This window comes from Dreissena polymorpha, chromosome 1 (assembly GCF_020536995.1).
Source record: "Dreissena polymorpha isolate Duluth1 chromosome 1, UMN_Dpol_1.0, whole genome shotgun sequence".
Lineage (NCBI taxonomy): Eukaryota > Metazoa > Mollusca > Bivalvia > Myida > Dreissenidae > Dreissena > Dreissena polymorpha.
This window is the reverse complement of record NC_068355.1, coordinates 16,214,970-16,241,955: the sequence shown is the minus strand read 5'-3', so window position 1 is coordinate 16,241,955 and position 26,986 is coordinate 16,214,970. Positions and strand designations below refer to the sequence as shown.

Below are 26,986 nucleotides of genomic sequence, written 5' to 3'. Positions count from 1 at the left end.
GTCTAAATTGGTCCATCCATTGTGTTTTAAATTGTCATATCAAATCTACAACACCTTATTTAATATACATGCAATAGAAAATGCTAAATTTGACTGGATAGAGTGCATCCGAAACATTTTTGTTAAATGCGGAATGATGAATATTTGGCAGTCTCATGATTTTCCGAATTGCACCTGGCTCAGTCAAAGCGTGAAACAAAAACTTTCAGATCTGTTTATTAATGAATGGTACTCAGATATACATAATTCTAGTAAATGCAGTAATTATAGGCTAATTAAAGACACATTTGGGTTCGAATCATACCTTGTTAAAACTCCAGATAAATTTTTAAAATACATTATACAAATTCGGACAAGAAATAACAGGTTACCTGTCGAAACTGGAAGTTGGTACGGAATAGAATCGAACCAAAGACTGTGTAATTTATGTAACTCCAATAATCACATTGGTGATGAATTCCATTATTTACTTGAATGTAATGCCCTTAAAGATCTAAGAAAACGTTTTATTGATAAAAAATATTACACAAGACCTAATACTATTAAATTTAAATTGTTAATGTCCATCGATTATCATACTAACAGTAATTACAGAAAACTATGTATGTTCATTAAGGAAATATTGAAACAGTTTTAATTTAGAACTTATATTTTTCTGGTGTTGTTTTTCTATACAATCAAATAGTGTATGTTGTTACCCCCATGTGATTGATGCTTAACTTCTAAACATTCTCTCCCTTTAAATGTTTTTTTTTGTTTAGTTTGCTATGTAATGGCCCCTTCAACTATGTATTTTTTAAATTATGTTTGTGTAACTTTTGCTCACACTGTCATGTTATGCATGAAATGAGCTTGAAATAAATAAACTTGGAAACTTGCTTTAATTAGCAGCTAATAAGGCAGGCAGAGAACTTGTTATCGTTAACGATAAGTACCGCGATCTTTTAAATTTAAGTATATTTATATTTCCCATGTGCTATGATGTATGTTTGTATTTGTACTGTTGTTTAAAAGAAAGAAAAAACTCCCTTATTTTATGAACTTTTCATTTGTTATTTTTTGTACTATGATGTATGCTTGTATTGTACTGTTTGCCAATAAATGAAAAAACCCTCTTATGATTTGAATGATAAATGCTCTTTGCTTTTCATGTGCTACTTTTATGTATATTTTCATTTGTACTGTTTGCCAATAATCAAATAAAAGTATTCCATTATCAATTTTGTGAATGATAAATGTGTTTGGCTTTTCATGTGCTACTTTTATGTATTAAGTATTTATATATGTATTAAAATTACAATATAACAGAATAACAATAAAAAATTTGATTTGATTTAGAAAATGTATTATGAGATTATGTGCTGGACTATGTTATTGTTATGTAAAATAAAATTAAATTATAAAAGTATAAATGTTGTTGTTAATTGGTCTAATTATTTGAGGAATGTGTCACTTGTGAAGAAGGACCCATTTGGTTTGAGATGTTTACTAAAAAAAAACGTGACATTTCACACCTGGCATAGGTGAGGAATTTAGAGCTGTTGAGCACCAGACAGTGTCATTAGTCTTCATTAGAGATACTGTAACCATTGCATAAGGTTCATTTCATTTTAGCTTTATCATTTTATTTTTGCTATTGGAAATAAAACAATTTATGAATGTGAACAAAATTTCAATTATAATTCTAATTGAGATTCTTTTTTAATTTTGTACATGTAATTTAGATTGCTACATTTTTATATTTAACATATAATTTAGCAATTTTTTACTTAGTAAGAACTGAGTTACTTAGTTACTGAGTTTATTTAACTTTTCTTTTGGTTTTTAACATTACATTATTAATTGCAATAACAAAATCGATATAACATATAATTCAGCAATATTTTACTTAGTAAGAACTGAGTTACTAAGTTAATCAGTTTTATTGAACTTTTTTTCCAAATTGTCAAAACTTTTCTGATAGCAAGAAATAAATGATTCAGTACAATGAATGGCAATGTTATAGTAGACAATATTTGATTATCTCAAATTTGACTCAATCAACACTTATTAATGCCCATTCACACTGCTATGAATGAATGGACAACACCTTCATAATATATAGGTGGTACATAAAGTCTCAAAGTGGCACATAAAGGGACTGGTACATAAAGGGAATGGTACAAAAGAGGTCACGCCCGATTATAAAAGCTATATTATTCTTTCCATATTAATTATAATGGTATCCTTGTAGAGAGGCTCTCTAAGGTTTGTAAAACATGTAACAATAATGTCTTATAATATTCAATTAGCACTCTTGTAAGCGTCCAAAGCTGGTATAAGTTCTATGATTTCTAATGCCTAATTATGTTTTGCGTAAAGTTCGAAAAGGTAAAAGTGATTAAAAAGCAATAGTTTTCTACCGACTTGAATTAAAATAATATTGTTGTAAAGAAAAATTTTATGACGTTCCTAAAATATGCAAAAGTATTTTTTTCAATATAAGATGTGCGCTGTAGGTTGGTATAAACTGTTCCTCACTATTACATCATGCAACAAATTTGAATATTTAAGTTTGAGTATTCTGTCATTGGCGAGGTACTGATCAGATTTTTAATAACTTTCGATTTCAATTACTTCAAGAGCAGGGGTGGTTTTCCAGAAACATCTTAAGTCATTTCATAAATAATTTCACTTAAGTTCAAAATTACAATGATTTGTATTTCTTTACTTAATAAGGAAACACATGGTTTTTTTTGTATTACTAAAATAACATTGGCATAATTATGTTATTTAATTGTATATCTTGATGCCAATCTATTGCAATATGAAATGAAATACTTAAGAAAATTTCCCAATTTTAGGATAAGAATAAACTGTAACTTAAGATGCTTCTGGAATACCACCCCAGATAACAATCTCAACCAAATATGTTGCTCTTCACTACCATTCAAACTTAATGAAATAGCTCAAACAGACAGTTGCCATCATCGATTGTTATCCCCCACCATAGGCGGAGGGATATTGTTTTGGCGTTGTCCGTCTGTCTGTCTTTCCGTCCGTCCGTCCGGACTCATTGAAACTTGGTATGAGTATATAATGAGGTCAAAGGGCGTTGTCCATCCGTCCAGAAAACTTTTGTGTCCAGAAGCATATTGGCGGGGGATATCATTTCAACGAATTTGCTTGTTTTTATAGGTGTGTAATGCCCTATCATGGCAGGATGAACTTTTTGCAGAATATTGATTGACGTATTGTCCGCGTCTGAAGACAGTTTTTAAGGATGAAAAATTTTAATCGGAATAAATGCACACGATGAGAAAGTATTAACCTATTGAAATTGTAGAAAAAATACGTAAATTTACGAATTGAACATTGCAGTAGATGGTATGTTCATAAACATATTGTTGACGGGTGGAGTAGAGGTGTTACACATTAGGCAGTGGCTAGCCATACGACCCTGTACGACAAGCCTATATTGGCTATACGTACAGAGCCTTAGGACTAGAGAATACAGGCTAGCCGTACGGGGCCGTATGACTAGCCAATATAGGCTATACATACAGAGCCGTACGACGAGCCAATATTGGCTAGTCGTACAGGACCATATGGCTTGCCATTGCCTACACGTTAAGGTCATTACATGAAAAAGAATAACAATGAAATGGAAGTACAATTATTTATTTTCAGGCGAAAATATTTAATGTTTTTAATGTGGTTTGATTGATAATATAAAACAATGCTCTTTGATACCAATACATGTATTATTATAATTATGGTGTGGTTCATTCTTTATTAGACTCATAGACTTTTTGTTAGCGCCAACTTAGATATACGTTGATTTTTTTTTCCATCTTTACAATCATCAGTGGAGCTTGTGTGAATTCTGTATAAAATTATGAGAGATGATGTGCATGCCAAATTTCAGATTGATTTTTCATGAAGAAATGCTTGAAAATTCATTTTATAATAATGTCTGGTAAGCCATCTGGCTTTCGCTGTTGGAGCCTTGATTAATAAAGGGCGTTTAGCTGTAAAAAGATTAATCTAAATAATAACAATCAGTCAAAGCACTGGAATATTGCTACAACCCAATTCAAAAAAGTAAGTAAATGGCTCATTTTTTTTCAAAATCTCACCACTGTAGACAATTAAATGTAAATTACATGGGTGTTTGCATTTTTCGTGGCCGTTCGATTGGTCTACGTTGAAAAGTCGAACTCCATGTCCTGTGGCTGTAAGTAATATTAAATACGTTCAAAGAGCAAACAACTTCAGTGCCTTCAGTGCTTTGATTCTAAATGCAAGCGAATTCAGGGATCAGTCTATTGAGTACCAATCATTTCCCAGTCATATCAGATCCCTCCCCACCCTGTTCTACCAGAAATCAGGGAAGTGCTATCAAAGTGGTAATTTTGAGATAAACAATCTGACAAAGTTTCATCAACACTTAGTCCAAACAAGAAATGTGTTTGTCAGAAACATTATGTCCCCTTCTACGCCGCTTTGACTTTTGTTATCGTTGACCTTGAAGAATGACCTTGACCTTGATTCCACCACTCAAAATGTGCAGCTCCATGAGATACACATGCATGCCAAATATGAAGTTGCTATCTTCAATATTGCAAAAGTTATGGCAAATGTTAAAGTTTGACCAAACAGACCAACGTACAGACCAACAGACAGGGCAAAAACAATATGTCCCCCACTATAGTGGTGGAGGACATAGAAACAACTTCAAGAGAAGGTAGACTAGTGTTGAAAAACCCAAATGACCCAAATTTAAACTTGGCCTGGATATTGATAAAATAAACATATTGACAAAATTTCATTTACATTGGATAATAAAATGTGGCCTCTAGAGTGGTAACAAGCTAACAGTTGAAAACAGATGACGCAACAAATGCAAACTCGGATGCCAGACATAGTTTGACCATACAAATTCACCATGAGCACTTCTTGCTCAATTAATCTAAAATGTAATCTGTACATAAGCATGGCTATGATAAAGTAAGAAAATTATTTAAATGGTGATTTTACATGAAATGACATGTTAAAGCTTACATTTATTCACAAAATCCATTAACATGTAAACCAGTATCTTTCACTCCTAACGCATTCTCGTAATTATAAAGGTGGCCTACAAAGAGGCATGCGTCATGCAAAATTGAGTCTTATTCTTGGTGGGGCCAGTGTAGCTCCAAACCAGGCTGTGCATTGGAACACTCCAAACCAGGCTGTGCATTGGAACACTCAAAACCAGACTGTGCATTGGAACACTCAAAACCAGGCTGTGCATTGGAACACTCAAAACCAGGCTGTGCATTGGAACATTCAAAACCAGGCTGTGCATTGGAACACTCCAAACCAGGCTGTGCATTAGACCCTCAAAACCAGACTGTGCATTGGAACACACCAAACCAGGCTGTGCATTGGAACAATCCAAACCAGGCTGTGCATTAGACCCTCAAAACCAGGCTGTGCATTGGAACACTCCAAACCAGGCTGTGCATTGGAACACTCAAAACCAGACTGTGCATTGGAACACTCAAAACCAGGCTGTGCATTGGAACACTCAAAACCAGGCTGTGCATTGGAACATTCAAAACCAGGCTGTGCATTGGAACACTCCAAACCAGGCTGTGCATTAGACCCTAAAAACCAGACTGTGCATTGGAACACTCTAAACCAGGCTGTGCATTGGAACAATCCAAACCAGGCTGTGCATTGGAACACTCCAAACCAGGCTGTGCATTTGAAGAGTCTCAGCTGTCCGCTGATTAAACCATTAAGCCTTTCATGAAATCATTGCTGACAGGATAGCTCCAGAGTCCAGACCAGACTGCAAGACTAGTTTTGAGCTATGGTGGCCACATATGGCATAAAATCCATGTTTGCATGACGCTTGTCATATAAAACAGATTATATATAAAGCATGATTGGGACAATACTGCAACAGAAGGTTTATGTCTCCCACAAATATATTACTGTTTGATTGATAAACAAGATTTGACATGAGCTGACAGTCTGCGTAAACACCAACAACATATAATAAGTCAGAAGGATACTTTTACATTTTTATTTCTTCCTAAATATTCAACAACAATCTCAAAGACAGGCATATGAAAACAAATAGTAAAGTGGTTTTTTTCAAGCAGTTTAGAAAAACAACGTTTTTTACATAAACATGCAAAACACAAGAGTATCGTCTGTTAAAGACTTCAACTTCAAATGACACAACACAATTGCCTATAGGGAAAAGTACAAATCTATTCAGAACTATTGAATTTTTTTTCGACAGCTTAAAAGAGAGATTACAAAACAAATTCATAAATAACATCCTCAACAAGTACAAAACAATGATGGCGATTAAAAATATATATCTTAAAAAAAATTAACCCACTTATATATATAAAAATCATTGCTATCTCCTTATTTCATTTTAATCTGATATGTAATTTCATTCAGATTAAGGTTGATTCTAGAAAATTGTATGACCTATGCTTGAATAGGCAAGTGCAACCAAATATTCATGCAAATACTGTTGCTTTCAAACAATTATTCATTCTATGTATACACTTTTCCTAAATAACCTGTCTTTATATTTATTTTTATAATAAATATAAATTAGCCGCATTCATACAAAAAAGCATGTTGTGAAATGGTATATGTACTAAATAGGTAGGCATATGTAAGTACAACAAAAAAAAGGAATAAAAAACAGGTGGCCTTGAAATTATTAAATCTCATTTACAAAGAACAAAAACGTCATTGAACACAGTTGAGGACAGAGATATATGACCGAAGTAAATAATGGAAGACATACCTAGAAAGTTTGGTAAAGATTCAGTGAAAAGTAAGTGATTGAAAAGAGCTGAAATGGCATTTTTTTCCTCTTGTAAAAGAAAACAAGGGACAAAATTGTCACAAAAACCAGGTTTTCAATTTGAAAAAAAAAAGTATGGTAAAGGGAGACAATTAAAAATGTGAATTGTTACCCCCCTTGTGTCAAATTCAATTTATTTTTACTTGTGGCGACCTTGATTTCAATTTGAAAAAAAGTCTGATAAAGGGAGAAAACTCAAAATGAGCATTGTTACTGATTATTTACAGTTACACCCCTTGTTTCAAATTCAATCTTTTTTTAGTTGTGGCGACCTTGACCTTGAAGATATTGATGTAATTCTTTCGCATGACACACTGTCCAATGATGGTGAAAAAATTTGCCAAATGATTTTAAAATCTCACATTGAATTACATAGTTATGGCCCGGACAAGCTAATTTATGGCCATATTTTACCTTTGAACTCAAAGTGTGACCTTGACCTTGGGGATATTGATGTAATTCTTTGGCACGACACACCGTCTAATAAAGGTTAACAAATGTGCCAAAGGATTTTTAAATCCTACAATGAACGGCAAAGTTATGGCCTAGACAAGCTTGTTCCGCCACCAGCCCGCCCGCCGACATTCGCCAATCAGTTTTTTCCTGGTAAATAAAACTTGGCAGTAAAAACACCTATGAAAACTGACACATAAATCTGGCCTCTAGCCCACTGACCCAATTAGCAGATAAATGATACCAAGATTCAAACTAGGAAAATTTGACCAAATTTCATCAAGACTGCATAAAATTGTGACATCTACAGTGGCAAAGACCACAAGTTTAACATAACGACATATAAAGTCTTTCTATAATAGTTCATCATAACCACAAACCATAAGCTTTTTGTTCTTAGGTTAGCTAAAAACTCTTCTAAGCATCTGAATCTTGTCGGGTATTGACAAGAAATCATGAAATGTATATCTTGTCATACAGAAATACTTGTAATGTGAAGCAGAAAGCCATTAAATAAGAACCATTTAACAAAATTCGAGAGCAATCAACTCCATCCTCTTACAGCTAACAGCACACGATAAAAGTATTTAAAGTATGTTTAAAATCAAGATTTTGTTCAAAACTAAATGTTTGTAGAAAGGAAAAAGACAAGCCTAGAAAAGTACATCAAGCTCAATTATAATAAAAGTTTTCATTCTCACTAATGATCTGTAATGACCACAAAGAATGGTTGTCATTCTGCTGAATTTTGACTAAATATGAGCTGAAACCTATTATATTTATAGAGCACAAATTTTCAGTGCATTTTCTTTCTAGCAACATAACATTCAAAGTGTACTCTATACAAGATCAAATACCTCAATTATTTATAGCAAAACATACAATATTACTTAAATCCTTGATATACTTCAAAACACGCTTTCCCTCCTAGAACCTGGCAGCCCACTCACTAACAACTGGGGGTTTTCCATGGTGTCTCTAAAAACTTCCAGAAACTTTGAAGCATCTGAATCATCTATAACTCGGGCGTCATATGAGAGAGTGACACTCATACGAGATTCTGGTTTACCATTCTCCCCAAGAACTAATCTGGATGAGCCAATCGCCAAAATGGCAGTCTGCGGAGGGTTGATCACTGCAGAAAACTCGCCGATGCCAAACATGCCCAGGTTAGAAATACTGAAAAATCATTGTAACCTAAATATTTGTGGATATAACACAGGCAGATCATACTACAGCTTTCAGTGAGGATGGCTAATAGCCCAACATGTTGCTTTGACCCTCACCACTTAGATATGCATTTTGCCGTATATGTAGTCCCTTAAAAAGTTAAATTTATTTCATTACCTTTCTTACTATATTAAAGTTTTGAAGGCTTTATTTCCAACCATTAGATACTGATCAGCAGCAAACAGCATAAAACCTGAACAGACTGCGAGTTACTCGCAGGCTGTTCTGGTTTTATGCTCTTTTTACATAGCCATTTCCACTTTGCTTCTGAGTCGGAAAGAGTTAACACAGATCTAGATGTTTGACAAAAAAGTACTGTATTAAGACCTTTGATGGCCAAGTATGACCATGGCCACATGTATTTGTATATGCCATGCTTGTGTACACGTTTAACATTTTTGTCAACTTATTTTCAAATCATTAAACAAAATAATTTTGCATAAAAAAACCAGCAGGGAGTGAGCCCATTAAAAATAAACCTAGTTTTTTTCCTTCTTTTTTTTAAAGATGCAAGCGCAAAGCATTATATAACAAGAGGGCCTGAAAGACCCAAAGTCAGATACAAAGGAACTGACCTGTTCTATGCAGCCCAGGCTCATATTTTGTTACATTATAATGCAATCAGATTAGGAAGTACAGCTTTAGGATCCCAGAAGATTGTTTTCCAAGAATCAACAAGTCACGTTATTGCAAAACATCCACTGTAATCTAGCTATCAACACTCATTTAAAACAAAAAAACATGTTGATAAACATGCAGCCAAACAGTGTTTAACCAGTAGCCACCTACGTGAAAGTGCCACCCTGGAACTCGTGCAGCTGTAGCTTGTTTGCCCTCGCACGTTCTGCCAGATCCTGTTACACAATAACACATCCATTATGAAAAAAAGTATCCAAAGCTAAGACCATTTCTGACATACTGGGTGCTCTGCCATATAAGTGGCTGATGACATTTACAGAAAGTCTTAATGGCTCACATTTTACTATTTTTGCCAGAGCTTTTTGTGTTTTTCTACACAAGACTGATTTGAAAGTAGGACATTTATTTAAATGCTCAAGTAATTACGTTTTTTCCAGTGGGAAAAATTTCCTAAGGCTAATGAGACACACATAAAGCTTTTATTTGGACTATTCAACTGAGCAACAGACTTTAATCCACCACCCACCTGTCCAATTAAGCAGGAGACAGTAAGACTTCCATCTATGGTGAGTCTGAAATAGCCCCTTAAACTTCATCGTGGGGGGGGGGGGGGCTATACAGAGGAACATGATGCATATGATTTTTTAATGGATTACTATAATATTAAAAATGTGGCACCATGTCACCATGCCTTATAGGTGAATTACAATAGTATCAGTAAATCCAAAACACTCATTAAAGAAGCTCAGTACATCTGCGACAGGTCATATACCCACCCTAACAGTGGATGATATCTTATCCACTGACAGCTGGGCGGTGTTCTTCACTATGGGGGTGATGAGACCGTTGTCGGTTGCTACGGCGACTGATATGTCCACATTGAGGAGAGAGCTGGCCTCATCCCCTTGCCACACTGAGTTCACCTGAGGTACCCTCTGTAATGAGATACATCTGGGTTTGTTCAGGGATCAAAATTAACCAAGGTCCACTACCCATGCATCAAATTGTAAAGCTGCAACATAAAATTCAGAATATTTCTGAAGACTAAACGGAAGGGCAAAGTCCCTCACGGTCATATTTCACAATTGTACATGCAGAATGTTATTAACAGCAAGATGCTGCTGCCATAAAGGTTGGTTAAAAACATAGTTGCCAGTAGTTAATTTTGGATATATTATAAATAACACCCAAACAATAAATGTCCTCTTCTTGTCACAATATAAGAATGTATTGAACAATTGTGAGAACATAATATAGGCATTTTTCTGTTCACATGTATTTGACAGCTGTAACAAGAGATGTGTTTGTCAGAAACACAATGCCCCCTATTGTGCCACTTTGAAGCCATATATTTGACCTTTTACATTGAAGGATGACCTTGACCTTTCACCACTCAAAATGTGCAGCTCCAAAGAGATACAAGTTAAAGTTTAACCAAGGTTAAAGTTTTTGGACAGAATGACAGACAGGCCAAAACAATATACCCCTGATCATTTGATCGGGGGCATAAAAACAAGTATTTAAATTACCTCTGTAAGAAATTATTTTACAAAGTTTAACAAAAGAACACTTATATAACAAGAGCTGTCACCATAGGATGACTTATGCCCCCTATAAACGCTTGATAGAAGTTATGAGCTTTTTTCGTAAACCTAAACGCATATTTCTAAACCTAAATGCAGACCCTAAGTTCAAGGTCAAGGTCACAGGGGTCAAAATTTGTGTGCGTATGGAAAGGCCTTGTCCATATACACATGCATACCAAATATGAAGGTTATATCTCAAGGGATATAGAAGTTAAGAGCATTTTTCAAAACCTCAACGCAGATTTCCAAACCTAAATGCGGACCCTAACTTCAAGGTCAAGGTCACAGGGGTCAAAATTTTTGTGCGTATGGAAAGGCCTTGTCCATATACACATGCATACCAAATATGAAGGTTATATCTCAAGGGACATAGAAGTTATGAGCATTTTTCGAAACCTAAACGCATATTTTGAAACCTAAACGCGGACCTTAAGTTCAAGGTCAAGGTCATAGGTGTAAAAAAAATTGTGCGTATGGAAAGGCCTTGTCCATATACACATGCATACCAAATATGAAGGTTTTATCTCAAGGGACATGGAAGTTATGAGCATTTTTCGAAACCTAAACACAGATTTCGAAACCTAAACGCGGACCCGAGTTCAAGGTCAAGGTCACAGGGGTAAAAATTGTGTGCGTATGGAAAGGCCTTGTCCATATACACATGCATACCAAATATGAAGGTTATATCTCAAGGGACATAGAAGTTATGAGCATTTTTTGAAACCTTAACGCAAAGTGTGACGGAAAGACGGACAGACAGACAGACAGACAGTCCGATCACTGTAAGCCCCCTTTTCTTTGAAAGGGGGCATAAAAAGTGATAAAACATCAATTGAATCCTCAAGTTCAACAGAAACCAAGTAAACTGTTTTTCTATTCTAGATAAATATCCCATTTAGATACCATTTATTCAACTGGATACGAAATTGACACAACTGCTAATGGCTACTGACCAATTAATTGAGCCATCAAAGTATAGTAAACAATGGAATAGGGGAACAATGATAGAAACTAATATCCTCATAAGTATTCCCTTACTTATGGTTACTATGTTACGATAAAATATTTAAATCAAGGTTAAACATGTGGCTCTAATTAATGCCCACATTAAACAAGCCAACAGTATGCTTGATTACAGTCAAAACAATATTGCTGAAAATGTTCAGACTGGTCTATTAACCCTCTACCCCTTATAAATGCATTTTGTAACATTTGAAGTCCTTTAGAAAATCAAATTAAATGTAACTAAATTACTCTCAGGCTGTTCTGGTTTTATGCTGGTTGCAAAAGCCATTTTCACTTTTCTTATGAGTGGGGAAGTGTATAATAATTATAATGACACTATGCCTTAATGGCTACCTAGAAGAAATTCCTAGTAAAAGTACAAAACACTTGTATATTTAACCAAGCATCAATCATTTAATATGTTAACCAGAGGGCCAAGATGGCTCAGCTGTGTAACGTGTTTGAGAAAATTATCAATAATTAATAATTCAACGAGAGGGCCAATATAGCCCGATGTTTTTGAGGATTTCTTGCCTATTGTGTTAATTGACCATTATTAAAATATATATTTAACAAGAGGGTCGTGGTGGCTCTAAAGGCACTCACCAAAGTTAACAAACACCAAATGTTAAAAACTTGACCTGATGATCTAGTCTTTGACCCCACTTGACCCAGATTTAATCCATGCCTTTATATTTTCAAAATAAACATGCTGACCAAGATATTAGCATAAATGTGAGCTCTATGGTGGCATAAAGTTTTGAGTAAGATTTGACCTGGTGACCTACTTTTGGACGCCCCTGACCCTGATTCTCACTTGGCCTTGATATTGTCAATATCAACATTCTGGCCAAGTGTCATCAAGAGTGAATCATACATTTGCCTCTAGAGTGGTAACAAGATTTTCACATTTGAACTGGTTATCTAGTCTTGCCTCTAGAGTGGTAACAAGATTTTCACATTTGAACTGGTTATCTAGTCTTTGAACACATGGCCTAGATTCAAACATGGCCTAAATATTTTATGTTTCATAAGTTTCATGAAGATTGGATAAACAAGAGGGCTTAAAGGTCCTGCGTCGCTCACCTGAGACATGTAGGAAAACTCAGTGATGTGCAGATTGTGTGATGGTAGTATAATAGCTGTATTTTTTGTCTAGTTTGTTTACTCTGTATGACACAGATTCGATATGGTCTGAGACAAATTAGCCCCAGTCTGTCACATTGCTACAGTGAACAGAGCTGGCCTTCCAGGGCCAGTCAGTCACATTGCCACAGTGAACAGAGCTAGCCATCCAGACCCAGTCAGTCACATTGCCACAGTGAACAGAGGTAGAGGTCTAGACCCAGTCAGTCACATTGCCATAGTGAACAGAGCTAGCCATCCAGGCCCAGTCAGTCACATTGCCACAGTGAACAGACCTAGCCGTCCAGACCAAGTCAGTCACATTGCCACAGTGAACAGAGCTAGCCATCCAGGCCCAGTCGGTCATATTGCCACAATGAACAGAGCTAGCCACCCAGGCCCAGTCAGTCATATTGCCACAATGAACAAAGCTAGCCATCAAGACCCAGTCAGTCACATTGCCACAGTGAACAGAGCTAGCCATCCAGGCCCAGTCAGTCACATTGTCACAGTGAACAGAGCTAGCCGTCCAGACCCAGTCAGTCAATTTGCCATAGTGAACAGAGCTAGCCATCCAGGCCCAGTCAGTCATATTGCCACAATGAACAGAGCTAGCCATCCTGGCCCAGTCAGTCATATTGCCACAGTGAACAGAGCTAGCCATCCAAGCCCAGTCAGTCATATTACCAAAATGAACAGAGCTAGCCACCCAGGCCCAGTCAATCACATTGCCATAGTGAACAGAGCTAGCCATCCAGACCCAGTCAGTCAAATTGCCACAGTGAACAGAGCTAGCCATCCAGACCAAGTCAGTCATATTACCACAGTGAACAGAGCTAGCTATCTAGACCCAGTCAGTCACATTGCCACAGTGAACAGAGCTAACCATCCAGACCCAGTCAGTAACATTGCAACAGTGAACAGAGCTAACCACCCAGACCCAGTCAGTCACATTGTCACAGTGAACAGAGCTAACCATCCAGACCCAGTCAGTCACATTGCCACAGTGAACAGAGCTAGCCATCCAGACCCAGTCAGTTACATTGCCATAGTGAACAGAGCTAGCCATCCAGACCCAGTCAGTCATATTGCCACAGTGAACAGAGCTAGCCATCCAGACCCAGTCAGTCACATTGCCATAGTGAACAGAGCAAGCCATCAAGACCCAGTCAGTCATATTGCCACAATGAACAGAGCTAGCCATCCAGACCCAGTCAGTCACATTGCCACAGTGAACAGAGCTAGCCATCCAGGCCAAGTCAGTTATATTTCCATTGTAAACAGAGCTAGCTGTCCAGACCCAGTCGGTCACAATGTCACAGTGAACAGAGCTAGCCATCCAGACCAAGTCAGTCACATTGCCAGAGTGAACAGAGCTAGCCATCCAGGCCAAGTCAATTATATTGCCATTGTAAACAGAGCTAGCTGTCCAGACCCAGTCAGTCACAATGTCACAGTGAACAGAGCTAGCCCTCCAGCCCCAGTAGGTCACATTGTCACAGTGAACAGAGCTAGCCGTCCAGGCCCAGTCAGTCACATTGCCACATTGAAAAGAGCTAGCCGTCAAGACAAAGTCAGTCACATTGTCACAGTGAACAGAGCTAGCCATCCAGACCCAGTCAGTTAAATTGCCATAGTGAACAGAGCTAGCCATCCAGACCCAGTCAGTCAAATTGCCACAGTGAACAGAGCTAGCCGTCCAGACCAAGTCAGTCACATTGCCACAGTGAACAGAGCTAGCCATCCAGACCCAGTCAGTCAAATTGTCATAGTAAACAGAGCTAGCCATCCAGACCTAGTCAGTCACGTTGCCGCAGTAGTCCATATAAACTTACTCCCAGCGCCTTTGATGATTTTTGCTATGGCGGCAACCCTTTGGGTTATAAAGCTGAGAGTTGATTAATTGCCACAGTAAACAGAGCTAGCCATCCAGAAAAAGTCAGTCACATTGCAGCAGTGAACAGAGCTAGCCATCCAGGCCCAGTCAGTCACATTGCCACAGTGAACAGAGCTAGCCATCCTGGCCCAGTCAGTCACATTGCCACAGTGAACAGAGCTAGCCATCCAGACAAAGTCAGTTACATTGTCACAGTGAACAGAGCTAGCCGTCCAGACAAAGTCAGTCACATTACCACAGGGAACAGAGCTAGTCATCCAGACCCAGTCAGTCACATTGCCACAGAGAACAGAGCTAGCCGTCCAGACAAAGTCAGTCAAATTGCTGCAGTGAACAGAGCTAGCTGTCCAGACCCAGTCATTCACATTGCTACAGTGAACAGAGCTAGCCCTCCAGCCCCAGTCAGTCACATCGTCACAGTGATCAGAGCTAGCTGTCCAGACCCAGTCAGTCACAATGTCACAGTGAACAGAGCTAGCCATCCAGCCCCAGTCACATTGTCACAGTGAACAGAGCTAGCCGTCCAGACCCAGTCAGTCACATTGCCACAGTGAACAGAGCTAGCCGTCCAGACCCAGTCAGTCACATTGTCATAGTGAACAGAGCTAGCCATCCAGACCCAGTCAGTCACATTGCCACAGTGAACAGAGCTAGCCATCCACAGTCACATTGCCACAGTGAACAGAGCTAGCAATCCAGACCCAGTCAGTCATATTGCCACAGTGAACAGAGCTAGCGATCCAGACCCAGTCAGTCACATTGCCACAGTGAACACAGCTAGCCATCAAGACCCAGTCAGTCACATTGCAACAGTGAACAGAGCTAGCCATCTAGACCCAGTCAGTCACATTGCCACAGTGAACAGAGCTAGCCATCCAGACAAAGTCAGTCACATTGACACAGTGAACAGAGCTAGCCATCCAGACCCAGTCAGTCACATAGCCACAGTGAACAGAGCTAGCTATACAAGCCCAGTCAGTAACATTGCCACAGTGAATTGCCACAGTGAATTGCATTTGCATTAGCTATAAAATTGTTATTGTATCTTTTAATTTCAACCTTGACTTATATGTTTTTTTAAGACCTGCTTTCGTAAAACCCTGTTTTTAATTGCTAGAAAGCATAATGGTTTTGTACAAGGCAGCCCAATAAATTATCCCCTTTTAATCTAGTTTATAATCTATGATTCTTAAATTATTCCCTTTAACTCAGTTTTTAATCCATACCACTAACGATCAATAATCCCTTTCCAATTCCATTAATGATTTATGACATTGATTCTTGGATAATCCTGTCACCTCATTTACTATCTATACCACTGAATCATGTAAAATCCACATTGAATTTTGATTATTATCAATGTGATAACCAGATTTCACCATGAGCACCTTGTGCTGCGGCGATCTACAAATATGTAAATCTGTCAAAATAAAGGGAGTTGAAACATTGGGTTTGATGTTATTTTAGAGGTACAGTCCTATGAATAAACATTTAAGTAATTTCAGAGGCAGATAATGGATCTTGGGTTAGCAAAAAATCATGAACCCATAACCACTTAGATATGAACTCTATGAATGTGTTGTCCCTTAGAAAGTTAAATTTAATTAACGACCTTTCTTACTAAATTACAATGTTTTAAAGGCTTCATTTCCAACCCTTGGATACTGATGAGCAGCAAACAGCATAAAACCTGAACAGACTGGGAGTAACTCGCAGGCTGTTCTGGTTTTATGCTGTTTGCACATAGCCATGTTCACTTCGTTTCTGAGTGTGAGAGGGTTAACATTCTGTCTTTGAAGAAGCACCTTTTACTAATTTTCACTGTCACGGTAACTCTTTTTATTAAAGGTCTCAAATGCCTTGTGTATGTTAAAATGTCATAACTATCTGTATAAATGTGAAAGGTTTGACTTTTTAATTCAGTCAAGTATAGAATCAATTAGCCAAAACAACCTGAAACTTTTTGTATGAAGTTAACATTCAAAGTTCTACAAATAATCCTTTTATTTTTTCATTTCTTATGGACAAAGGAATAATTTGCAGAGCCTACCTGTAGTGCCAGTGCAGCTGACTTGATGATGAAGTCATTGACAGAGACCTTGACATTGTCAGCAATGAGATTCTTCCTAAGAGAGGTCACGGGTCCCACGTTGCAATCCATGGTAACATAAGAGTGGGGGATAGTTGTCTAAAGTAAGAATGAAATACAGTACGTAATCATAGCCTGGACATAAAAATTTATTTCATTCAAAATGTAAATGTAATAAGTTGTCTTTTGGTTGAGTTTACTTGTCGAATTTTTATAGAGTCAGTATAAACAACTTTAAACAGTTTCAATAATATTGTATTCAATGGTTAAGTGGTAATAAGTGTTCATAATAAAATGTTCAGAATGAAACACATTTACTCAATTAGTGAAGATAGGATCAAGACTTTTAAAGCCCAAATGTGGTTTGGGATTTTACATCAGTCTGTCGGCCTCTCTGCTTCTCACTGACTCGTGATGGTGAAAACTTGTAAGAAGTAATACTAATATAGATATCAAAATCCGCCACTCAAGCAAAAACTGACTGCTGACACATTTAGTGTCCAGAACACAATGAAAATCTAATTTGCAAAAGAGAGGGAAAAACATACATGCCAGACGTCCCGATCTCGGCGGGACAGTCCCGCTTTTGGGCCCTTTGTCCCGGCGTCCCAATATGAGACGATATGTCCCGACATTCGTAAAAAAACGATGTAAGGTCTATAGGTTCCCAATAAAATTCGATATCAAGCTCTGTTTCGCTTACACTTACCACCGCTACCGTAATTACTCAATGTTTTCGGACACTCTAAGTTTTCGGACACCCACTTCTTTAGCAAAAATAATTATTTTTCGTGACTCTTAATTTTCGGACACACGAGTTTTTGTCCATAATTAATGTCTCTAAGTTTTCGGACAGTACATTTTACAGCGCTATTTTACCAAATTTCGGTCCTGTTTTTGATATCTAATGACACTTCGATCATGGGGTTTTACAACCAGATTAAAATCATAAAACATGGCAGGTGCATGCCTAAGGGCAACGGACCATTACATTTGCGTTATTGGGTAAATAACCGTGTAAACCGGTATAAAACAATGGTTTCGCCCGATAGCTTAAGCGTTATGACCAGGGGTAGCGCCAATTAAAAGTTCAATTATCTACCGCAATGGTACTACCCCCTTCTCAGTTAAGTAACTGTGACAAATAACAAACGCTTCACCGTGTGATATACCCTATTGCAAGTTCTACAAACAATGGAAGGTGTTAGACAACAACTATCGGAAATGAACAAACAAAGAATTCATTGCTTTTCTTGTTGCGTTAATTACAGGTTCATACTAGCGAGTATCGGTACATCACATGCTCATCTTTGAACTCGTTGGTCAAAGTACAACCTTGTAGTAACTTTCTGTCAAATTAATTAAGCATTTACAATTATTTAAAATGCAGTGCAAACATATATAACTGTAAGTTATACTATACGGCATGGTATTTTACAAGCGTGTGCTATAACCGGTAGTCGTTGATACAATTGACACTATTTTCGGACACTTCAATTTTCGACTCTAAGTTTTCGGACACCTGTATTTTGTGAATATTTTTAGTATCTAAGTTTTCGGACACGAACAAAAATAATTATTTTTAAGTGTCCGAAAACATAGAGTAATTACGGTAATCCCTTTATTGCCCCCAATTAACAATCCGATTCTACTTTTCGTGTGTACCAGTGTTGTTTATGACACCTTATCAGCGATTTATCGTCTAATTATTGATGTTATCAAGCATTCACACCATGGTGGTCTTCAAGATCGTGGTCGCTTATAGTCCAAATTTTTTTCGCTCTTAAATATTAAGCTACTTTTTACATGGGTAATATTTGGAGCGTACAAAGGGGGAAAGACCAAATGAATAGTGGGAATTTTTCGTTCTTTGTCTATATTGTTGCGCAAGGATTTTGTGCGCAACATTCAAGCCCCGATATAAGACACTTAATATCAACGGATTGCAATAATATTTACATACCTGTGTAGATAATTCATTTCTGGATAATGTTCTGTAGAAATTATGTAATGACACTTAATTTAGCATTGTTTTTTTTTCGAGATTGACAATTTAAAAGTTCTGAAATAAATTACATCTTTTATTTTTATAATGTACACTAATCATTTTGATACAGATCGTACAGTATTCCGTCCCCCTATGTAACGTAGGATGTAAGTAAATATAACAACACAGACAGAGGTGCGAAAAAGACATGCATAAAAACTTGCTGAAACTTAGAACAGTAAATAGAAACTGCACCATATCTGTTTTGAACATATGATTATTAAATCGACAAAGTTTAGCATACTAGATCTAGTTTAAGTTAGGTAAAAGTCGGTGTTAAAAGCTCATGTTAAATAAAATTACGCGTACACGTTACAACGTAATGCCTTCTTCTGATTGGTTCATATTCAAATCAGTTTCATGACATGCTACAGGTCAGTGATTTGTTTGCGATTTAAGCAGAAGTTTAACTGAAGAATTTATGCCTTTCCAACTTCAATTCGACGATATTTGAGGTAAAAATTGACTTCTGAACTAAAACTGAATGAGTTGGTAATGTTATTTTGCAATTTTACGCAAATCAATGAAAATTTAAACTTTCTGGTTTCCAACACATTTTTTACTTTTCCCCGATAAGACGTTCCAAAGAATTTAGCCCATATAAAAAGTATCTCTAAATTCTTTGCGCGTCTTATAAAAAAGACTTTGGTCGCTTATTGCTATCGATAGTTGTATTATAATGAAATAAATGTTGAAAATGTGTTTGTTTTTGTCTTTGTTTGAAACAATTGTTTTGTAAAATTAACTCTACGTCATTAATGAGTCTTTTACATTCATTGTTTAGTTCCAAAATAGCGGGATAATCCGAATGTGCAATATACCAAAATCGCAACAAACAGTCCAATAAGTGATACCCATCCTGTCTAGTGTAATTGGGTGTAATTGTAATAAAATAAGGAGGTGCTATGCATGACAGTTTGAATTTACTCCAATTAAGCTAAAAACAACGAGGTGCTATGCATGACAGTTTGACCCTACTCCAATTAAGCCGCGACAATTGACAAGTAACAAACTGCGCATGGATACATGCTTAAAAAAAACATCGCAACTGGATAGCCTCCCCTGCGTTAATGTTTGCCATTGAAAGTAATATAATGAGAATTGTTGTTGTAATGTTCCAGATTTTGTACTCTAAAAAGATGAATATTATCTTCGTTGTTTGCTATTGTCTTATTTAATAAAACTGTTATTGTTATGTTTTAGATTTCATGCTTCATATCAAATGTTTTATGTCTTGAATAAAAGTATCAAGAGTTTTTGTTAGTACTGACTACAGTAAAGGTGGAATGATAGATCGTTTTAGGTGTCCTGCTTTTTGGTCAAATGTCCCGACAATTTTTTATGGAATGTCCCGCTTTGGACCTAAAAAATTCTGGCATGTATGGGGAAAAATAATCTGGCACGACAGGTTTTTAAATCAATCAACTGTTGAAATTGGTCACAATGGTCACCTTACTGAGCTGATTTTAAAGTCAGTCAACTATGACATTTGGTCACATTGGTCAAAGGTAGATAATTGTCTACTCTGATAGAATTATTGGAAATTCTACCTGGTTACATAAACATGTGACGCTTTCAGGCAACCATGTGTTAGCTGTCATGGACACATGTGTTAATAATCACATGTTCATCATCACGTGAATGAGGTGAACAAATGTAAGCAAACAAATAATGTCCACGTCAATCAATGCCGAATAACATGTTACAACAATTTATCACACAAGCAAATTTACATATTTAATTTTGGTTCTTGGAATTATTATACTGTTTATAATTATTATCATTTCCTCCAGCAGTTTAAAGGGGCCTTTTCAAGTTTTGGTAAATTGACAAAATTAATAAAAAAGTTGTTTCAGATTAGCAAATTTTCGTTTTAGTTATAATATTTGAGAGGAAACAGTAAAACTGTACATTTACCATGCTCTAAAATAGTCATTATATGCATCTTTTGACAATTTAAAAACCTGAAAACTTTCAAGCTTTGCAACGCGAAATGATTGAATAATTAAGAGAGTTCTGTTGTTGTCATTATATTTTGTTTATTGCTTATATAAAGTATGAAATACATTCCTCAATGTATGAGCACAGATGGCCAAGTGGTCTAAGTGGTAGACTTTTACTCCAGGACTCCAGTGGTCAGTGGTTCGAGCCCTGATAAGGGTTACTTTTTTATTTTTTTATATTTTATTCTTGATTTTTTACTTGAGCTTTTTAAATCCAATGTTTACATTTATCAATATAAAGCATTTAATGACAGACTTCAATACACGCCAAAATCTGTGAAAAAGGCCCCTTTAAACTAAACAAGAGGGACATGAAGGATGTAGATCTCTTGCCTATCTAATAGGGCATTGATATTGTCCATTGAGATGTTTATGTCACAGCTCGTTTTTTATGTTTTCTAAGCCACACTAACAACTATATTCTCCAATTCAACAATGGCCTATTTTCTATATCTAGCCTGCCATATTTGGTAGGGGCGTAATTAATAAGCATACCTTGGACAAAGTTAGTCTCTTAGCTATGGTGTTTCTCATGCCAGTGTTTGGTATGTCCTTATACTCCTCCCCATCTAAAAAGAGAGAAGGAATAAACAGATTAACTATTACAAATTATTGGAAAAATCTCATTTACCTATCAACTTAAAAATTACGAAAAAAGTATGCATTAAGCAAATCAAGATGACAAACATTTTATAACTTTATTTTTTCCAGGAAGAAGGATTGCAATGAGACATTTCTTTATTTTGTAGGGAAATACTTACACATCCATGTGTGTTTTTTCAAACTTTTTAAAAAGAATGTATGGTCCTTGGGGTATTCCACTATGTCGGTTTGTTGGTTGTCAGTACAAAGCAATATCAGGTAACCATGGGGTGCCAGTATAAAGGGATATCAGGATAACCTGGTGTACCAGTACATAGATATATCAGGATACCATGGAGTGTCAGTACAAAGGGAAATCAGGATACAGTGGACTGCCATTACAAAGGGATATCAGGATACAGTGGAGTGCCAGTACAAAGAGATATCAGGATACCATGGGGTGCAAGTACAAAGAGATATCAGGATACAGTCTAGTTCCAAAACAAAGAGATATCAAGAGACCATGGGTGTCAGTACAAAAAGATATCAGGATACCATGGGGTGCCAGTACAAAGGGAAATAAGGATAACATGGGGTGCCAGTACAAAGTGATAACAGGATACCATGTGGTGCAAGTACAAAGGGATATCAGGATACAGTCTAGTGCCAGTACAAAGAGATATCAGTATACCATGGGGTGCCAGTAAAAACGAATATCAGAAAACTGTGGGATGCAAGTACAAATGGATATCAGGATACCATGAGGTGCCAGTACAAAGGGGTATCAGGATACCATGGGGTGCTAGTGCAATGGACATCAGGATACCGTGGGTGCCAGTACAAAGGGATATCAGGATGCTGTTGGGTGCCAGTACAGAGGGATATGAGGATACCATGGGGTGCCAGTACAATGGACATCAGGATACCGTGGGTGCCAGTACAAAGGGATATCAGGATGCTGTTGGGTGCCAGTACAAAGGGATATCAGGATACCATGGGGTGCCAGTACAATGGACATCAGGATACCGTGGGTGCCAGTACAAAGGGATATCAGGATGCTGTTGGGTGCCAGTACAGAGGGATATCAGGATACCTTGGGGTGCCAGTACAAAGGGATATCAGGATACAATGGGTGACAGCACAAAGAGATATCAGGCGACCATAGGTGCCCGTACAAAGGGATATCAGGATACCATGGGTGCCAGTACAAAGGGATATCAGGATACCGTGGAGTGCCAGTACAGAGGGATATCAGAATACCTTGGGATGCCAGTACAAAGGGATATCAGAATATTGTGGGTGCCAGTATGAAGGGATATCAGAATACAGTGGGTGCCAGTACAAAGGGATATCAGAATACCTTGGGATGCCAGTACAAAGGGATATCAGGATACTGTGGGTGCTAGTACAAAGGGATATCAGGATACTGTGGGTGCCAGTACAAAGGGATATCAGGAGACCGTGGGTGCCAGTACAAAGGGATATCAGGATACCATGGGGTGCCAGTACAAAGGGATGTCAGGATACTGTGGGTGCCAGTACAACGGGATATCAGGAGACCATGGGTGCCAGTACAAAGGGATATCAGGATACTGTGGGTGCCAGTACGAAGGGATATCAGGATACCGTGGGTGCCAGTACATAGGGATATCAGGATACCGTGGGGTGCCAGTACAGAGGGATATCAGGATACCGTGGGGTGCCAGTACAAAGGGTTATCAGGATACTGTGGGTGCCAGTACGAAGGGATATCAGGATACCGTGGGTGCCAGTACAGAGGGATATCAGGATACCATGGGGTGCCAGTACAGAGGGATATTAGGATTTCACTGGCCTGTAAACTACAACTAAGCACTAGACATGAACTTTTTACTGGCAATTAGGGCCAGTATTCTGGATTTTTCTCTGAACATATGTCACTCACTTTGTCTGAGGGCCTCCACTTTAGCCGACACTGGTATTTGGACAGGAGTGGGTGTCAAATAAAGATGGCTTAACCTTAGACTTATACAACAGCTTCTTAAGATGACATCTGCTTAGCATCTTATGACGACATATACCTATTTCTGGGACAACAGAAGGCTTGTACGGAGCCAAAGGGGTGACTGTGGGTGTGGCTGTGGGCGTGGCTGTGGTTTGTGTAGCAACCATTTGAGGGGCTGAAGCAGGGGCCTGGGGTGGTGGGGACAGCTGTCTCTTCTGAAGGTTCCCTTCTTGGATCAGCTTTAGAACATCACTAAAAGTAGCAATCTCATAAATAACTTTTTTTTCCCTAATTTATAAAAATTTGTTTTTAAAACTATCATGCTTAAATTGGACACTAAACTTTAACAATTTTTTAAAATTGTTTAAATTGTTAACATATTCTGAAAAGATATTTGGTTTAACAATGTAAGCTATTAATATCAAAATTGAACATGTCCAAATTAAGTTACCATTCAGCATTTTTCCTCTTTGTAAAATATGAAGTCAGAATTTTAAAGCTGTACCATTCCCTGTCCTATATTTTGACCATTTTCCCTACTACAAAGGTAAAGATTTGCCAAAAATGAAACAAATAAATCCAAAATTAGGTCCTTTTTTTATATAACTGCAATTACCTTGTCCTAAAATTATGAAAAAAATGCTAAAAACGAATCTGATTTTACAAACAATATCTAATTCAGTAAATTTTACCTTCCCTCGTTATTTGCAACAAACATCTTGGAGATAACAGAAGATAAAAGTGCATTAAGGTTCCCTCAATGTATTGCAACATTTTCAGTTTAAACAGAGACTTTGGGCTAATCCCAGACTCACTTAATATACATGAACTGGAAATCTTACCCTTTGGTTATCCTGTTCAAGGGCCCCGACCCTTTGATATTTTTTATAGAAACACCAAACTCTTCAGCCAGCTTTCTCACTGATGGGCCAATGCTAAACAAAATTTTAGAGAGAAATTTTATCAAGTATATTCATATGATTAACTTAACTAATTTTAAGTGCATATATTTTTAGAAAAAAATCTCATTATCAGGGCAATCTGTATTCTGAGTATCCTTTCTTTAATTTTTGTTACACATACAATGTTATCATAAAAAAAACAAGAACAACAGCCCAAACATTAGCAATGGTAACAAAATACAGAAAAACATGTATATACAGAAAATAAATTGGTACCAGTCAAATCACTCTTACTAAGAAGGTTTTCAGTTTATGTATAAATCAATTATCCTTAACTCTAAGCATGGACTATCTTATATGTTAATTTGTGCATGTAAAAGACCAGGATATTTGCAACATGAGCACTTTTTTATACAATTTTATAATTATTGTTTGCAAAATAATTAATATCAGCAAAAGAATATTGACCAATTGCTATTGATCTTATAACCACACCCTCTAGATTAACATCTGACAAACAATGTTTTCAGTAAACATATTTTTTTACAAACAACCTGCTTCAAACAATAAATCAGGGCTTCTGCATGGGTAAACATTTTGTCAACAACTCTTGACTGGTTGATTGATTTGGCAATCCTTTCAGAAAAATTATTTCCTTTAGGCTAAGATTACTCATCTAAAGCCAGGAATCAATTATTTGCTAAGAAATTGTTTTCCAAAATGTTTAAATCACTGTTATTTCCAACCTTAATGCCTGCAATAAGGCTCCGTCCACAAATTTATAAAAGAGATCTGCTTACCCATGAGCCTGCAAATCTTCATGCATCCCTGGACCAACAGCAATGCTTGCAGGTGTAACGGCGCTATACTGAGCCGGGGTCGTGACAGGGGGTGGGGCTGAGGTAACAGGGGTAGAGACTGGGCTAGCAGGTATTGCAACATTCTTCCAGTCATCTCCATCCTCCACGGCGATGGCTATCAGGGTGCCTACTTTGATTTCTGAAGTGTTCTCAGGCACCTGCAGAATAGGATATATAGACAGAAGTCAAAGTGGAGGGTTATGATGCAATAATAATCTAGCTATTGAACTGTGGAGTTTGATCACAATAAACAATACACATGCGTGTATAAAGGGCATTGCACTGTATAATTTATGCTATTCAACACCTGAATGAAATTAATTTACAACAAATGACTAAAATCAGAAAAAGAAACACTATACTGTCTGTAACTTCTGCAATAAACTACATTCACATAGTAACATGATTAGGGATGTAATTTACCAAAACACACAAAAAAATATGCAATTTACAAACATTATAGACAAGATATAAAATGGTTAAATACATTTTTTAAATCAAATTACCAGTTATATACTTTGATCATTTAAACTTACATGGCTTACGAATATAAAGGTAAAAGATTTTGGACTGAAAAAAGGTTGTGCAATGTCTAAGTTTATCAAAATTCTCTTCTTTTTCTAACACGATATCTTACCAGTATTTTAGCCATGATCCCTGCCTCTTCAGTGTCAAACGAAACGACAGCCTTGTCTGTCTGAATGTCACAGAGTATGTCACCTGCATTGATAGCGTCTCCTACAAAGAACAAATGCATCGTACACTGATGTAAAGACACTAGTCAATGAATAAAAAGTACTATATCAAGTGAAAATCCAAAATAGTATATTCAAAACATAGTTTAGAGCTGACAAATTATTACATAATTTTAACTGTGTTCCAAGTTGTAAAGTTATGTTTCATGATTTCTGTATACTTTTAATCAGGGACAACACTTTCTGAATAAACTGGATTTTCGCTAGGAAGAAATTTTTTAAAACAGAAAATACCATAAAAGTAGAAAGTGTCTACCCTGATTAGCCTGTACAGACTTCACAGGCTACTCTGGGACGACACTTTACCCACAGGCATTAAACCCCCTTTACTCAGCGAATGGTTCAAATGTGTAAATTGATGAAAGCAAAGCTTAATGGCTCTTGTTAAATTCCTTTTGCCACTTGCAAATCTTGCACGTTATTTATGTTTCAGTTCAGTAAGTTTCATCTCATCAATTTAAAAATTGTTTTCATCATCAAGTTAAAGCTCTTTTTAATAAATTTGAATTGAATTTTGTAAATTGCAAACTGAGTTTGAAGGCACACACAAAAGTATTCCTATCACTATAACAATTATGAAACAAGCAGTAAATGTTTGAACAAAGGATGTTTCTTACCTTCTTTCTTGTACCACTTCACTATTGTACCCTCCGTCATTGTAGGTGACAATGATGGCATCAGTATAGATGTTGATCCTGAAAACAAAATATTAATGCGATTGTTACAGGAGCGCCTTTTCTAAGCCACTATGGCCTGCCCCACATGAGACATTTTCATCCCTTTTTGATATGTTGTTGTTGATGATGCAGAAAGCATTTTTGCCAGTCTAACTGAAGTATGTTCCGATATGTTCCAACCTTTGTTAAAGAAATTTACAAACAAACATAAGTTATTAGAAAAAGACCGTAATTCAGACCTTTCAAGCATCAGTATCAAAATTATTTGTGAACCCGTGTCTTTCAAA

The 26,986-nt window shown here is 36.9% G+C and overlaps 1 protein-coding gene across 1 annotated transcript in view; it reads right to left on the bottom strand.

Moving 5' to 3' along the window:
- Window positions 1-6,044: 6,044 nt before the first annotated feature.
- The window catches only part of LOC127872286 (pyruvate dehydrogenase protein X component, mitochondrial-like), a 31,679-nt gene continuing 10,737 nt past the window's right edge, over window positions 6,045-26,986 (bottom strand). The window contains exons 2-11 of the mRNA XM_052415619.1: window positions 26,640-26,717; window positions 25,905-26,005; window positions 25,208-25,425; window positions 24,348-24,440; window positions 23,582-23,757; window positions 21,435-21,508; window positions 16,851-16,988; window positions 9,964-10,122; window positions 9,338-9,402; window positions 6,045-8,497 (exon numbers count right to left, since the gene is read on the bottom strand). Coding sequence (XP_052271579.1) covers window positions 8,227-8,497; window positions 9,338-9,402; window positions 9,964-10,122; window positions 16,851-16,988; window positions 21,435-21,508; window positions 23,582-23,757; window positions 24,348-24,440; window positions 25,208-25,425; window positions 25,905-26,005; window positions 26,640-26,717 — 1,373 coding nt within the window. The 3' untranslated portion in view covers window positions 6,045-8,226. The remainder of the gene's footprint in view (window positions 8,498-9,337; window positions 9,403-9,963; window positions 10,123-16,850; window positions 16,989-21,434; window positions 21,509-23,581; window positions 23,758-24,347; window positions 24,441-25,207; window positions 25,426-25,904; window positions 26,006-26,639; window positions 26,718-26,986) is intronic.